The sequence below is a fragment of the Poromitra crassiceps genome, assembly GCF_964638095.1.
Source record: "Poromitra crassiceps genome assembly, chromosome: 1".
Classification (NCBI taxonomy): Eukaryota; Metazoa; Chordata; class Actinopteri; order Beryciformes; family Melamphaidae; genus Poromitra; species Poromitra crassiceps.
The window spans coordinates 115,501,741-115,519,542 of record NC_139623.1 but is presented as its reverse complement, the minus strand read 5'-3'; the positions used below and the strand labels follow the sequence as shown (position 1 = coordinate 115,519,542).

General features: G+C 43.9%; 1 protein-coding gene across 1 annotated transcript in view; it reads left to right on the top strand.

Moving 5' to 3' along the window:
- The window catches only part of bbs9 (Bardet-Biedl syndrome 9), a gene marked incomplete at both ends in the record, with an annotated part of 588,136 nt that overhangs the window by 167,206 nt on the left and 403,128 nt on the right, over nucleotides 1-17,802 (top strand). The window contains one exon of the mRNA XM_083636722.1: nucleotides 14,131-14,235. Within this exon, the coding sequence (XP_083492848.1) occupies nucleotides 14,131-14,235 (105 nt within the window). The remainder of the gene's footprint in view (nucleotides 1-14,130; nucleotides 14,236-17,802) is intronic.

Here is a 17,802-nt window from a genome sequence, read left to right as displayed (position 1 = left end):
AGAATCGAATTTTTGCCTGAGTCTGTGTTCATTCTAATGTCATTTATGACTTTAGTAAGCGCGGTTTCTGTGCTGTGATGGGGGCGAAAGCCTGATTGGAGTTTATCTAGGAGATCATTTGAGGTTAGGAAACTATTGAGTTGTAGGTAAACAACCTTTTCAATTATTTTGGCTATAAAGGGGAGATTAGATATTGGTCTGTAGTTACTGATTGCCGATGCATCAAGGCTATGCTTTTTTAGTAGGGGTTTAATAACTGCAGTTTTCAGGGACTCAGGAAAAGTGCCGGTCAAAAGGGAGCTATTAACTATTTGCAATAGGACAGACAGTTATAAACGCTTTTAAAAAAGCTTGTTGGAAGGGTATCGAGACAGCACGAAGATGATTTAAGGCCTTGCACAGTTTCCTCTAAGATGTCGTGGTTGATAACGCTGAACTGGGACAAATTTATCGAACTAGGGATCTGCGGGTAGGATGATGTCACAGCATTTCTTGGTGTGGAGCCACTGATATTAATAATTTTGTCCGTAAAAAAGGCAGCAAACTCATTACATTTGACAGTAGAGAGAAACTCAGGTGCTACACAGAGAGGCGGGTTAGTCAGTCTATCAACTGTGGCAAATAGTGTGTGCATTGTTCACATTTTTGTTAATTATATTGGAAAAGAACGATTGTCTCGACCTTTTCAGTTCGAGGTTGTAGGAGTGAAGGCTTTCTTTGTAAATATCATAGTGAATGTCAAGATTAGTTTTCCGCCATTTGTGCAAATGTGCTATATAAATAACTCTTGTAAAAAACTCTCGTAACGGGACAAGCCCCGTCTTTTATTGTCACACGAACACCACAACACATGCATGCGGCCACAACACACTCATGCTGACGGTGGCCGGTGAAAAGTGTCCTCTGCATTTAACCCATCCAGGCATGTCCTTTCCTCCAGGGGGCAGGCCAGGAGCAGTGGTCGCTTTCTCGTAGAGCGCCCGGAGACCAACTTCGGGTGTTGTCGTCACTGGTCGGATGACGATGACGATCTGATCTTCTGCATGTTTTTAGTGGGGGGGTTATATACGGAGGAACCCCCTGGGGGAGCACGGGGAGAACATGCAAACTCCACACAGAGAGAAAGGCCCTTACGACGAGATACCCCACTTGGGCAGTAGGCACTGAAGATATGGGGGGGAACACAACCACAGCGCCCACAGTGTCCCAGGCGAGAATCAAACTCAGGACCTTCTGACTGTGAGGCGACAGCTCTACCACTGAGCCACCGTGCCCCCACGTTGACTTGACTTGACTTGAGAGCTGACCTGACCCTGACCTGCAGGGGTCAAAGGTCACTGCTTAACACTCTGTTGATGTTCAGTTCAGATTCAACTGTTTGCCTCTGAACGTGTCAAGACACACACACGCACACACACACACACACACACACACACACACACACACATACACACACACACACACACACACACACACACACACACACACAGAGGTAAAGCAGTAGCAGACCAGGAATGTATTGGGACAAATTCACTTAACAGAAAGCACACACATACTACACACACACATGCGCACACACATGCGCACACACACACACACACACACACACACACACACACACACACACACACACACACACACACACTGCATGCTTCGACCACTCCCACCTCCTTGTGTGGTATGATCCCCATATCCACACCTCTTCACCTCTCACCTCTTCCATGGGAGAAAGAGAGAGAGAAGCCACTTTCAGACATGAACTCCAGGTCAGCTAAGGGCATGACAGAGAGAGAGGGGAGGGAGAGATAGATGAGGGGGGGAGAGAAAACATCACTAAATGCACATTTCCCAGCATTCGTGAACCCCCCCCACACCCCTCTTCCTAATTGATTGTGGTCTCCGCCATGCTGTTAGTCTTACCCAGGTGTTAATGGACCTGGACACACACTGACACCAAAGCTGACCTGCAGGCCACGGAGACCGGCCCGTCACCTGGAGCTCACAGGTTAGAGAGAGGGAGGGATTAGTGTTCGTCTCATCTTGTGTTGTTTGTTGGTCTTAATGGTTCTGGGAACACTTAAAGCACTTAAAGCAGTCTGTCCAGTTTGACCTCCAGGACTCCCAGGTTAAAAGCCTGCTGCTGACAGACAGGCAGAGTGACAGGGAGCCAGTGAGAGAGAAAAAGGGGGGGGTGGTGAGAAAGATGGAGAGAGAGAAGGCAAGAGCGGAAGGATAGCAGAACAGAGTGATCAGGGAGAAGGCCAGTTGAAAAGAGAGGAGAGGGAGAGAGCAACGCGTTCTCACTCCCAACTCCAATACTGACGTTTGTTCAGGGCTCCTTGGCGTCACTCGTTAACGTACTGGGTACACTTTTTCCCTTATGTTTCGACGCCACGAGACCGTAGCCAACAAGTTGTGTTACAGTTATGGTTCGGCAACTAAAACAACTTAGGGTTAGAGAAACGGTTTGGTCTTGGTTAAATAAGAAAAACATTTGTTAAAAGTGTAAATGTGGTTTACACTTCAAATGTACTTTGAAAACGCTGGGGTTTGAACCCTGGTCATCGTCATCGAAGGCAAACGCTGACCCTCATCCTCCACCCCGACCCAAACGCCCTTACATCGTTTTATTTCATTGTCACACTACCGTGGCATCGACTTCAGAAGTTGTGGGAGTTCTATAGAAGTCTATTGGACTGCCCTGCACGTTGTGGGAGTTCTATAGAGATGTAACAGTATGAAAATTTCACATCACGATTATCGTGACCAAAATTATCACGGTTATCGCATTATCGCGGTATTCGTAAAAAAATTCCGAAAATGTTCAATACGTCCTGAGTGACTCACTGAAATCATTTTTACAACATTTTATATTGAAAACTCAGACCCAAAAAGGATTGATACACTCACTGAAATAATTTATCTAAGGCTGCACGTCTGCATCTGGGAGACTGTTGTCAACTTTGGTTGATGATGATCAGTATTCACCATGTTTTTCAAAGCACTGTAATCACGGTACCACAGTTTTAATGATAATGAAAATTTTAAATGGTACGGTTATTGTAAGGAATTTTATCATGGTTATCATTAAAACCGGTTATCTACATCCCTAGAGTTCTATAGAAGTACATTGGACTACCCTGCACGTTGTTGGAGTTCTATATAAGTACATTGGACTACCCTGCATGTGGTTGGAGTTCTATAGAAGTACATTGGACTACCATGCATGTTGTGGGAGTTCTATAGAAGACTATTGGACTATCCTGCATGTTGTGGGTGTTCTATAGAATTATATTGGACTACCCTGCATGTTGTGGGAGTTCTATAGAAGTCTATTGGACTATCCTGCATGTTGTGGGAGTTCTATAGAATTATATTGGACTACCATGCATGTTGTGGGAGTTCTATAGAAGTCTATTGGACTATCCTGCATGTTGTGGGAGTTCTATAGAATTATATTGGACTACCCTGCATGTTGTGGGAGTTCTATAGAAGTCTATTGGACTACCTGCACATTGTGGGAGTTATATAGAAGTCTATTGTACTACCCTGCGTGTTGTGGGAGGTATATATAAGTCCATTTGACTACCCTGCATGTTGTGGGAGTTCTATAGAAGTCTATTGGACTACCCTGCATGTTGTGGGAGTTCTATAGAAGTCTACTGGACTACCCTGCATGTTGTGGGAGTTCTATAGAAGTCTATTGGACTACCCTGCATGTTGTGGGAGTTCTATAGAATTATATTGGACTACCCTGCATGTTGTGGGAGTTCTATAGAAGTCTATTGGACTACCCTGCACATTGTGGGAGTTATATAGAAGTCTATTGTACTACCCTGCGTGTTGTGGGAGGTATATATAAGTCCATTTGACTACCCTGCATGTTGTGGGAGTTCTATAGAAGTCTATTGGACTACCCTGCATGTTGTGGGAGTTCTATAGAAGTATATTGGACTACCCTGCATGTTGTGGGAGTTCTATAGAAGTATATTGGACTAACCTGCATGTTGTGGGAGTTCTATAGAAGTCTATTGGACTACCCTGCATGTTGTGGGAGTTCTATAGAAGTCTATTGGACTACCCTGCATGTTGTGGGAGTTATATAGAAGTCTATTGGACTACCCTGCACATTGTGGGAGTTCTATAGAAGTCTATTGGACTACCCTGCACGTTGTGGGAGTTCTATAGAAGTCTATTGGACCACCCTGCATGTTTTTGGAGTTCTATAGGTTGAGGTGATGTCTGGTCATAGACGCTGGGTTAGCTGGCTCAGCCTGGCTGGGGGCGTGGTCAGGGTGGGGTACATCTCCCGTTCTATCCATTCAGCAAAGTTAGAATTTAGCTGATAGCCCAGCCCAGGCAGACACGATCAGGGATTTAACCACCGCAGTAAACGCACATCTGAGCAGACGTCTTGTGTTCTGCTCTAGAACCCCCAAACCTGTAGTTTAGAGCCGCAGCACCTTCCTTGGGTGAGTCAGCCCATTGAGATATATCGGCGGTTTTACCCCACTCGCGCGCCAGCCGTATAACATTTTGTGGGCGTTCCCACACATGCCGACTGTCTCCATAGAAGTCTATTGGACTACCCTGCATGTTGTGGGAGTTATATAGAAGTCTATTGGACTACCCTGCATGTTGTTGGAGTTCTATAGAAGTCTATTGGACTACCCTGCACGTTGTTGGAGTTCTATAGAAGTCTATTGGACTACCCTGCATGTTGTGGGAGTTATATAGAAGTCTATTGGACTACCCTGCATGTTGTGGGAGTTCTATAGAAGTCTATTGGACTACCCTGCACGTTGTTGGAGTTCTATAGAAGTCTATTGGACTACCCTGCATGTTGTGGGAGTTCTATAGAAGTCTATTGGACTATCCTGCATGTTGTGGGAGTTATATAGAAGTCTATTGGACTACCCTGCATGTTGTGGGAGTTCTATAGAAGTCTATTGGACTACCCTGCACGTTGTTGGAGTTCTATAGAAGTCTATTGGACTACCCTGCATGTTGTGGGAGTTCTATAGAAGTCTATTGGACTACCCTGCACGTTGTTGGAGTTCTATAGAAGTCTATTGGACTACCCTGCATGTTGTGGGAGTTATATAGAAGTCTATTGGACTACCCTGCATGTTGTGGGAGTTCTATAGAAGTCTATTGGACTACCCTGCACGTTGTTGGAGTTCTATAGAAGTCTATTGGACTACCCTGCATGTTGTGGGAGTTCTATAGAAGTCTATTGGACTACCCTGCATGTTGAAACAAATTGTTAAGAAGTGATGCCAAGGGGGCATCAGTTTTATTTTTATTTAGCCATTATTGAAACAGATTTGTCCCATTGAGATCAAGGATCTCTATTTCAGAGTGGACCTGGCCAAGAACAGCAGCAACACAGCGATTCAACATAAAACACATACCTGTAGATTTGAGTAACTAACATTATGATGATCAGATAAAACATTTGCACACAGACAACCTGTTTTCAATAGACTTCACCATAGCTTTAAAATCGTTCAGACTTACTAAGCTATGAAGTTTCAGATCAGATTGTAGTTTGTTCCATGCAGTAGGTGCAGAAAACCTACAAGCTTTTTTTCCTAGTTCAGTTCGGACTTTGGGAATTTGGGGACTTTGAAAAGCAAATTGCCGAATGTCCTGAGACCGGAGATGTAATTTCCACATTTCAAGCTTAAAAGAGATGACAGCAGGAATTATGCCAAGAATGGCTTTGTAAATCAAAACATACCAACAAGGCGGTGTGCACATAAGGCAGGCCAATTCACTTTTGAGTATAATACACAATGGTGAGTAAGAGATCCACAGACTGTAATGGCCCTCAGAGCTGCATGATACACACTATCCAGCATGTGGAGACACTGAGCAGAGGCATTCATGTAGAACACATCACCATAGTCAATAACAGGTAGAAAGGTAGACTCCACCATTTTTCGCTTCACACAAAAAGAAAAGCAAGACTTGTTTCTAAAGTAAAATTCAAATAAAAGCTTATTCTTCTATGAAACCTACCAAACTCTCAATACAAACTCTCAATTTGTTGACCACTTGTGGTAAAACAATAATAATAATTCTTTATATATATATATATATATATATATATATATATATATATATATATATATATATATATATACACTATAGTGTATTTAGGGCTGTCCCAAACGATTATTTTCTTATCGATTAATCTAACGATTATTTTTTCGATTAGTCGATTAATCTAACGATTATTATTATTATTCTTTTTTTTATTATATAACAATAAATTTACCCCAAACAAATAAATAACCAAAAACTTCTCAATGTCAGTATTTTATTTAACCATCTCATTCTCTTTAACAGTCCAACATAAAATATCTCAAATAAAATTAAAGCAAGAGCTTGTCCTCAAATAAAATGAATATAGTGCAATTCAAAATAAAATAGTAGAATAAATAAAATGCAAGTCACTTTCAGAAGGAATACCAAAAACCTTGTGCAATGTCAACTGAGTTTAGCAGCAGTCCAACATAAAATCATCATCTTACAGTACAATGATGTGCAATTTTCAGTAACTGTGCTCTTAATTTTGGAGAAAGACAAAATGCTCCATGTAAGATGGTCACACATCATCCAGACACAAGACTGTGTCTGTAGCATCCACACCCAACATCGGTTGCACCAACTGGTCTTAACTATGCCTGGTCGTAACTCCTACGTCGGTTAAGACCACCAGTCTTCAGAGTGCACTTACGCCTGTTGCACCAACAAGGCTTACGTCTGAACACTACGCCCGGTCGTAGCGATGCGCATCAATGTGAAAGCATGGGAATGCCCACTGGAATGCGGCACGCGACCTGTTTAGAAGAGTGTGCTGATGGGTAATCGGCTGTAGTGTGGCTAATGTTAGCGGCTAACTGTTACTTGTCGTTACTTTAAATGGCAGTAAAACGCCACTGAATGACCAAATTGATTTAACTTTTAACCATTTCGATTTCCACTTTCCATACGGACCCCCAGCATTGGTTAGTTGTTTATAACGTGACTACGGTATATTTATAACATTTATAACGTACTCCGGTTTCCAGTTTATAACTCGGGTCATACAGCCAGAGTGACAGCACGGCTGTATTCAGCCCTCAAACCGGAGTACGCTTCCGTCAGTCTTCCCCAGGGCAGCTGTGGCTACATCACCCGTAGCTTACCACCACTGGTACGAATGGTGTGAATGAATAATGATTCCTGTGAAGCGCTTTGGGTGTCTAGAAAAGCGCTATATAAATCCAATCATTATTATTATTATTATTATACGTTATAACGTTATAAATATAGTCACGACGTTAACAACTAACCAATGCTGGGGGTCCGTATAGAAAGTGGAAATCGAAATGGTTAAATGTTAAATAAATTTGGTCATTCAGTGGCATTTTACTGCCATGTAAAGTAACGACAAGTAACAGTTAGCCGCTAACATTAGCCACACTATTTTTGTTTTGAGACGATTGTGACGCGTTGAGGCACGTAGCGTGCGTCGACGTAATTACGTAGTCGACGTCATCGATTACGTCGACTCGCTGGGACAGCCCTAATATATATATATATAGATAAATATACATAGATATATATATAGAGTTAAGGAGTCTAAGTTCTCCTCATCTCCTCAATCAGTTTGGTTTTAAAGCAAATCATGGCACTGACCTCTGTATTTATGCCCTAAAGGGAATTGTAAACAAAATACAGACGGCAAAACTCTTCAGTTCTTGTATGTTTTATTGATGCTTCTAAAATCATAAAAAATGGTCATGTTAGGTCAAAGAGGTGTGCCCAGCTACATTGTTATATAGGATCCTGGGGCCGTATTCATGAAGCTTCCTAGTACTAAGAGTTGCTCTTAGTGACGAAATTCTAAGAAAATTCTTAGAATCATGACGTTTTCTAAGAATTTCCCCTTAAAGTTAGGACTAGACCCTGTTAAAGATAAAAGTTACTCACAAAACATCTTAGCCCTTAAGAGCTCCTAAGGTGGAAAACTGATGAGAGGACGAGAAGGGAGGAGGACTTTTAAGAGGCTTGAGAGTTTTTTATGTATTATATTTGAGTTCATTACATAAAATACTATTCATAATTTCACCATGTCGTAATATAGACTAAATTCTATGAACGTTTTATTTCACTGTCCATCCTATCACTGAGTGTTTTTCTTTTTTTCTTTGTTGATCAACCAATCACAGCTTCTCAAATAATGAGTCATACCAGCAACGGGGTCAACCACACCTCCTCACTAAGATAAAGGTTTCTGTCATTTCCTTCCTCAGACTTGCTCTGAGAACTTTCCTAAATCACCCCTAAGCTAAGACTCCTGGCTAGAAGTTTTTAGGCTAAGTTAGGAGCTCTCTGAGAGGATTCTCAGAATGTTTGTGCATACGGCCCCTGGCCTTTTGGTATGCCCATCAGACCATGCAAGTCAAGTGGGGCAACAGTGTATCAGCCCCTTTTGGGGTTAGTAATGGGGTCCGTCAAGGAGGAATCTTATCCCCACTTCTTGTTAATCTGTATGTTGATAATTTGTCCAAGCAACTGAATGGTTGTAACACCGGGTGCCTCATTGGTATAATACCCTAGTGAACCATTTAATGGCGGAACGGTGCGAATGGTCAGCTCATTCATAAAAAAATACAGGGGAAATCACCTCATGCAGCAAGAAAGGCATACGTGAAAGTAAAAAAAGGCGGCCAGGACGAATGCTCCGTGCCTATAAGTAGGTTAGGCTTTATGCTCAAACGATGTTGACATTAGTAGGTAAAATTAACGGATATAATAATAAGCTAAGCTAAGATGACTATAGCTGTCTGTGGCGAGTTGGTCTGAGGATATTCCCTCTGGAAACCAGCTCCAGAACTGCAATCTGTCTAGCTAGCCAGTTGTGCATTCCCTTACAAAAACTACTAACGTTAGTCATGTGCATTTATAGCCTATACTATTCTCCCGACGATGAGTAACATTATGCAGACTGCAGCTGTTTGATATGCGGGCGTCGTCTTTCAGAACGGACGCTAATTAGGCTACTTAATGGGAATAATTTGCTTTACAAAAAACCTGGAACCAAAAGATAAGAATTAGCCTTGTACCTAATAGGCTACATGATGGTGCATCTGTGATCCATAAAGTCGATCAGATGAATATTGAAAGCCTTGTTACTATGCTGCATGTGGACAACACTTTCGTGTTTTATCAGTTTGATCCTTAATGACCGCAGCTGCACGTCGTTGGCTGGCGTACATCGGCGATGTTTGGTTGTTGAAGTAATTCGTTCATCATACAGTAACCTAGGCTACACTAACCTATGAAAATATTAATTTGGGCTAGGAGCTGGGTGGAAATGCCTCCGCCCGCCTTTCAATCCGGGAGCGGTCACCTGAAAGCACACCCCAAGACGGGAATGTGGCGGTGCTGCTTGGCTGTGTGTGAAAGCAATTTCTGTGGCGAGGCTGCTGGGTTTGTGGGCCTTCTGAACTGCAATTTTGCGCGATCTGTGTGTGAAAGCGACTTATCTCTCGTCTCTATCTCTCTCTCTGTCTCTCATCGTTTGTCTCGTCTCCATCAGAGAGGTGTCGTCACTCTCTCCTTTCATCTCCTCTCATCCATCTCGGCCTCCTGCTCTGCCTAGCCTCAACTCAAGAGGCCTCGTCTCGCCCCGTGTGTGTGTGTGTGTGTGTGTGTGTGTGTGTGTGTGTGTGTGTGTGTGCGTGCGTGCGTGCGTGGTCAGTGAGGTTCTCTACTACTGTGGGAACATTTAATTTGAATGTAACAGACAGATAGACTGCTGGGATGATTAAGCTGAGAAACACACACTCCGTATACACACGCACACACACACACTCTCACACACACACACACACACACACACACACACACACACACACACACACAGACAGACATAATAAACACTTACAAACACATACACATACACTGAAACATACACACAATATCCTTACATTCATTCGTCCAACACACACACCTTCCATTAGAACACATGCACACACACACACACACACACACGACACATCCACACACACACACACACACACACACACACACACACACACACACACACACACACACACACATAGTTGAGGTTCAGTCACCTGTAACAGGTCGAGCTCAGGAACATCACGCCCCATTACACCACCACACAGCCCTGTGTGTGTGTGTGTCTGTGTGTGTGTCTGTGTGTGTGTGTGTGTGTGTGTGTGTGTGTCTGTGCGTGTGAGAGAGAGAGAGAGAGAGAGAGAGACTGCTTGAAGCCATTAGCTGTAATATATCCTTTCCTCTCCGTCTGTATTTGATCCCTGCTTTTTCTCCAGCTTGTTTGCTCTCCCTCTCTCTCCCTCCCTCCTTCTCTCTCTTTCTCTGTTGGTTTAGGGGCATTGGAAGGGAAGCTACAAGTCATCACCCCTCTCTCAAGCTACATATAATTTCTGTGTGTGTGTGTGTGTGTGTGTGTGTGTATGAGTGTGTGCGCGCGCACAGTTGTAAGTTAAAGTTCTGGTTAATGTTGTTAATCCCCTGTCCTCACATCACCTGGAGATGTTTTAAGGTAGCATAGCTGTGTGTGTGCATGTCTGCATGTGTCTGTGTGTGTTTGGCGGGTCTGGTTAGTGTTGGGTATGCTATATCCTTTCCCATCCACACCTTAAAAAATGCTGACTCGTAAAATCCAGGAATTCTGGGATAAAACGACCTCAGTAATATCTGACAATATTGGACATCAGATTCCTCTTGACTCAATTCTTCTGTTACTCAACGATGACACTAAATTAAACCTGTCTGATAAACAGAGTAAAATTTGGCTTGACGGCTTAACCACAACCAAGAAAATGATAGCCCAACGGTGGCTTCCCCCTCACTCACTTAGCATTCACAAATGGCTAGCCTATTTTCGTGATATACTGTAGTGATGCTTGAACTATCCACAGCAAGGATTAACAAAGCGAAGTCCTGATCTTAATCCCCCCTCAATCCAGGCATTTTATCTCTAGATTTGTGTGTCTGATTGATGGCTGTATCAGGGCCCCTACTGAAAGGATTAGAGAGGCGTGGCAGGAGTAACTTGATGTTGACTTGTCTGAAATTATATGGGACAGGAGTCTTAACTATAGTCCAGCTCTGCTCAGTTAACAGCAGACACCAACTGATGCAGTTTAAGGTCACTCATCGTCTTCATTATTCAAAGTCCAGGTTGCACAAGATCTACCCTTCTGTCTCACCACTATGTGATAGTTGTCGGGTGTCAGAGGGTACACTATCCCATGCTTTTTGGTTTTGTCCTTCACTATCTGGATTCTGGGCCAAAATATTTGATTGGTACTAGGGATGTTCATCAGTTATCGAAAATCGATAATTGATCGTTAAGGAATGGAATCGATCATGTGGAATTTTTATCGATTTTGTTATTATTATTATTTTTTTTGTTTGTTTGTTTGCGGACTAGGTTTGGGTGGAATTCGATCCTCCTCGCCCCACTCCATTGCACAGCCGACTAACGTGAGGTGGAGCTAGTCTCTAGTTTTCTGGCTGGGCACCGGCCTTTGTGCCAACAAAACTGTTTTAAACATGGGGAATTCACACCGGCATGCGCCGGGGACAGCAGAGTGTTGGAGAGGAGACACATTGAAAAAAGAGTTCATTGAGGAGAACACGTTGTCTTTCGTATTTTCTGCCATAGGCATTCATTTTGTAAAAAATATATATATATATATATATATATATATTCTGGGAAATTTTTCGGGGAATTTTTCGGGAAATTTATATATATATATATATATATATATATATATTAAAAAAATATTATTAATATGATCGATAATTGATAGTTAATTTTCCCTGATTTTCGATTATGGAAATTTTTCAAAATGAACATCCCTAATTGGTACTCTAAGGTCTATGAAATAACCCTTGAGCCGGAGGCGGAACTCGCCATCTTCGGCTGCTCAGAATCCTCTCTGCTCCTCCCTAAGGCTGTACAACAGTCTATAGCCCCTTCTAAACATGCAGTGAAAGCCGGATTATGACCAGCTGCTAGCCGGTCGGCCTGCATGTTTAGAAACAATTATCCGCCTTATGCGCACTCCCGCGAGTGCGGATCATTACCATCTGAGACCCTAGTACAGGATCCACATCATTGGCAAAACGGCTGTTGTTTAACACCGGCAACTCATGTTCTGGATCATGTATGTCTGAGTTACTTTACAAACCGTTAATGTCCCGGTGCTATTTAATCATTTCATGAATGGACGTAGTTACGTGGCTGGATTATTTGGAAGAGAGCCAAATTAGGTGAGTGAAAGTTGAATCGTTTCTTCCCCCCCATCTGCCAGTTAAAAAATGCAACAAGGAGATGATAGCCTACTACTTACTGCATCAGGCTATTGGTAAGTTGGCCTACCTGCTAACGTTCACGTAGCAGCCTATTAATTAATTAATCGTTCGCACAATCGCTTATATCAATGAATTAAACAAACAAACTCATGGTTTCCTCAAGTGCTGCAAACGGCTTGAATGGTTCCTTTTCCTCCTGACACAGGGGACGACTATCGCCAAGAGACTCATTCTGAAGGAGTGGAAGTCCCCCTCTCCACCTTCTTTTCAGCTGTGGCTGACGGACATGGTCTCGGTTATACATATGGAGAGACTCCAGTTCCTGAGGACCAATTCATTTAGGAAATTCACAATCATGATATCATCATATGTATGTTTTTGTGTCTGAGCCTGTTTTTGTTTTTTTATGTTCTGAAAATTACAAAATAAAATATGGGAAAAAACAAAACAAAGCAAAGTCCTCAACTCTTGAACTTTGGGGAGATGTAGCATCCCAGATGTCCGACCTAATGACCTCAGTGCCTCAAGAACCAGTGCTACAGTAGCCAAAGCCCTTTTCCCACATGCGTACCGGAAAATTACCTGTAAGTCAATATCGGACATTTCCCTTCACACTTCGGCTCGCGCATGTGGGAATCTATCAGCGAATTTTCCTGTATGTTGGGGGGGCGGGGGGAGGGGGGAGCTTATTTGGGGGGTCGGCAAAACTCGAAATAAGTTCGCTTGTCAGTTGTCACACAATAAATCACACTCGTTTGACTTAAGAGCAGCGTCAAGCCGCCAGCGTAATCAACACAGCCGATTTCCCCCTCCCCTCTCTGCTCGAGAGCAGCAGCCACGGACAGACACAGCGAATGACACAGCAAATGCAGGAAGCGAAATGTGTGGAAGTAGTTTGCTTTGATGTGCGCGAATGATTAGTTGATGCACTTTGAAGAAGTTGGGATCCGTGTCTGAGAAATAGTTGCTGGTTCGATGTTTATCCGTTCACCTGCGTCGCGTTGAAGCAGTTTTTACAGACTGGCTTCATTTGATGTGTCCGGGGTTGCCTTCGGAAATCAGCAAGCTGACATACTGCTCTTATTAGGCTATCACAAGATCATTTCGCCAGTTTGCTTTAATGTGCTCGAATGATTAGATTATGCCCGCTGGAACATTAAGCAACGTGTGTAGGCTACTCCTCGCCCATGATTGAACGACCGCTGTCGCGGAAAATGACTGGAACCGTTTCCACTTGCGTCTCCTTAAGAGCATACCGCTCTTCTGACAGGGTCGAAACAGGTGAAATGTCGGGGACGACGGGGTCGCGCTTATACCGGCACGGTGCCTTTCTCACATGCAGGCATTAGACCACGTACCGGTCATTTTGCGGTACAAAGCGCATGTGGGAAAAGGGCTCAAGTGTGATATGTTTACTTCGAAGACAGACCGCGGGGGGTGGGGGGTTGAAAAGGTGTTCTCCTTTCTTTTCCTTTTATTGTATTTTTATATAAACAAGAACTGACATCTTTCATTTTGTGTTCTGAAGGTAGGCGGGTGGTATGAGTGGGCGTGTATGTATGTGGGGATGGGAGTGGGAAGAGAGCTCACACATCCTGTCTTGTGCTTGTAATGATTGAATGGTTTCAATAAACAATTTATCACACAAAAAATGCTGACTCGTCAAATGTGTGTGTGTACGTGTCTGTACCTACTCCGAACCTTGTCTATGTGTGTGTGTGTGTGTGTGTTAACGTTAGCACCTCTCTCTCCTCTCCCTAGGTGTGGGTTCCTCCACCGTTGTGGCATTTTCTGCATTTCTTAACGGCCACTACCCCCCCGCTGACCTGACCGGAGACATAACAGTGTCCTACAGCTCCCCTACAGGTACACACATGCGCACACACACAAACAAACACACACACACACACACTCATGCTGTCTTAAGTTTTTTTTTTTTTTTTTTTTTTTACCTTTATTTTAACAGGATAATCACACTGACAGATGGTTTTCCAGAGACGCTGTTTCGTTGTGGGTTAATTTACATTAAGAGAGTATAGAGATACATTTGCATACATTCATAAAAAAGTATAAAAAGAGAAGAAAGAAAAGCGTTACATCTTTAGGTATGCAATGGATTTAGGAGAAAAAATTAAGAAAATAAAAAAGTTTTCCCTATCTTACCAAACCTTTGCCAAATCCCTATCTTGTGCTCCTACTCTCTTATTACTCTGTAAATAAGTCATCAACTAAGCTTTATTTCCCTATTGAGTGACGAGCTGTGAGCATTAGACCTCATTGGCGCCTGGCCAATCCCAGCGCTTGACTGCTGCGTAGGCGGGCACAGGGCGTGGTTTTTCCGGAACCGCGGTGGGTTCCATAATAACGCGTGGTGTCATAGTCCAGAGTCTGTGGGGGGGGGAGGGGGGCTGGAAGAGAAGAATTCAGCTTCCTGACAGCCTGGTCGATGAAGCTGTCCCTCAGTCTGCTGGTCCTTGCCCGAAGGCTCCTCATTCTCCTCCCGGACGGCAGGAGACTGAAGAAGCAGTGTGAGGGCATGGGGTCGCCTGCAGTGCAGACCAGGCATGTGTCATAAATGTCCTGGAGAGAAGGGAGGGGGGCACCAATGACCTTCTCAGCTGCTCTCACTATGCGCTGCAGGGTCTTCCAGCAGGACACAGTGCAACCTCCGTACACACACATTTAATTGATCATCGACAGCAGTGTCATGTAACTAAGTACAGCATGTGACAATGCAACGCAACATCCCTGACAGTCCTCTGTAACAGCAGCTGTTAACAGCACTGACAGTGCAGCATGTGACACTGCAACATCCCTGACAGTCCTCTGTAACAGCAGCTGTTAAGGCACTGACAGTACAGCATGTGACACTGCAACATCCCTGACAGTCCTCTGTAACAGCAGCTGTTAACAGCACTGACAGTACAGCATGTGACACTGCAACATCCCTGACAGTCCTCTGTAACAGCAGCTGTTAACAGCACTGACAGTACAGCATGTGACACTGCAACATCCCTGACAGTCCTCTGTAACAGCAGCTGTTAACAGCACTGACAGTACAGCATGTGACACTGCAACATCCCTGACAGTCCTCTGTAACAGCAGCTGTTAACGGCACTGACAGTACAGCATGTGACACTGCAACGCAACATACTTGACAGTCCTCTGTAACAGTGCAGAACGGCAGCCGGTAACTTCGCTCACTTGGCCTTAAGGAAGCGGCCATTTGTCTGCCATTTACAACTCTGGACTGAACTCTTTCCAGATGAGCCCGGTCCAGCTCCCCCTCCCCTGCTCTTGCCCTCCAGCCGTCTGTTTCCAGGCCCAAGAGGATTTCTGGAAGACATTGCTTTCCCCTGCAAACTAACAAAACCTCTTTATTTCAAATGTCACAGACCTCTTTAAAAGAAATACACTGATTTGAGTCTTGTTCAGAAGGCAGCTTATGAAGAGGGAAAAAAATGCTGTTTTCATGCTATTGTTTCCCTTGGACTGCGTTTGCTTTGGCAGGCCTTTGCTGGCAGAACAGTCCCCCCTCCCCAAAAGCACATTTAATGTGAAATGGCTGCAAGACTTTTTCTCCTTTTTTTCGTAAGCTTTATTGTGATGCTAAAAATAGCTGGAAATGAGGCGTCTGGACTATTTCAATGGACCTTGGAAACCAGGCGGTTGGGGAATGTGGGATTGGGTGGGAGGTCTCATGTTCTGGAAGGGACGGGTTGGATCAGAGCTAGGACCAGAATACAATAGGTTTATTAACACATTCACTGCCAGCAGTTTTTTTTTTACTGTAGGTAGCTTCTGCCAAGGTTTTTTTTTGAGGATTCTGGCTCATCTTTCAAGAGCCGAGGATTATTTTCTGCTAAGATTTTGTGAACACAAAATATCTCAAAAGAACTAATAGAATGTGTGCTTTCTCTGTCTAAAAGAGTTAGTTTGTAGAGTTAGTAGTTATGTAGGCATTAGCAGTTGAATACAGCATGGTTTCAGCGTCTGAAAATTTAAGCTGAGATAAATGGCTTTTTGTGAAATTCGATAGAACAGTCACTTTAACCATTTATTTTTGGCGTAAGACGTCAGACATCTAAACAATAGTTTTGAACAGTAATTTCCTCCATAGCAGCAGGAAACCCCCCTCTCCTTCAAACTCCTCCCTCGGTGTGTGTTCTCCTTCTCCCTCCGTGGCTGCAGCGGTACAAGCGAGGCTCTGCCTGTCTGTGCTGCCTGGCTGCTGGCGGCCGCTCTTTGGGCGAGTCTGCATGGGGCTCGTTCGTTTCGGTTGTGAGCTCAGCTGGAATGAAGCTGCGTGCGATTGTGGGCTTTCTGCCGGTGTTTCAAAGTGTGTTGCACCCATAATCTATTATGCAAATTTGCAATCCCCCACCGCCAGCTCCCAGCGCGAAAGCGAAAGCGTTTTCGCCAATCCATTTTACAGTATGAGAATGGTTTCCTCGCGCGTTCCCCTGCAGTTTTGGCTCGTCTTTTTCTAGTCTGGAGAGCCCTGTCGCCACTTAGTGGGTCGGTGGAATCGGTTGTACACGTTCGGTGGCTCGCATATTTTTTATAGGAGACGTGGGGGGCGTTGATCCACGTCCCACCGTCAAATTATTATTAATTTTTTTTTTGACGAGTTGACTCGTCAACGGCAGTGAACGTGTTAATGGAGGGAGGAATAGATGCCAGGGTGGAGAGGAGACCAAATTGTCTTGGGTGGAGAGGATGGGGGGGAAGCCTGGGCTCATGGAGATCCTGATCTACAATCCTTGAATGGGACTTGAATTTAGGACTTGATCACCTTCGATACAGGCTACACCAGCGGTTCCAAACCTTTTCCGACTCATGGCCAACTTGAAAATCTCAAAAATGTTGGTGGCCCACATCTGACCATAAACAGTACAGAGGTCAAATAATTTGTTCTCAGAGCACTTTTTGCACTGTCCATCAGCACCACACAGAATTCAGAAACTCAATGTGAGGGGCTGTTAGCCTGGTAAACCATCCGGTCACGTGAACTCACATTGTGTTTCGTTCTGGAGACCATCTGGCCTCTGCCCCGGGGTGGGCGCTTTCAGAAATTACAAATGGCCCTAGCCAATCAGGGACCTGCCTCGTAGTTGACATTGTAACCAGCCAATCAGGGACACCGCTGGCAAAACAGTAATGGCTGCCTCCATGGCTGTCCACCTCGAGCAGTAATGTCAACATTTGTCCAGTTTAAACAGCAATAAAGTACAATTATTGCAGAAATACACCCAACAACAACAATTCAAGATTCAAGATTTTTATTGTCACTCCGTAGTACAAGTATCACATGTGAAATTATTGTGCTGTGGACTCCGTTTACAACATAGTACAAAATAACAGGGCATATGGGTGCAGGAAAACAAGAGACACAACAAGCAATAAGGCAGTAAAGTGATAAGACAAGTCAAA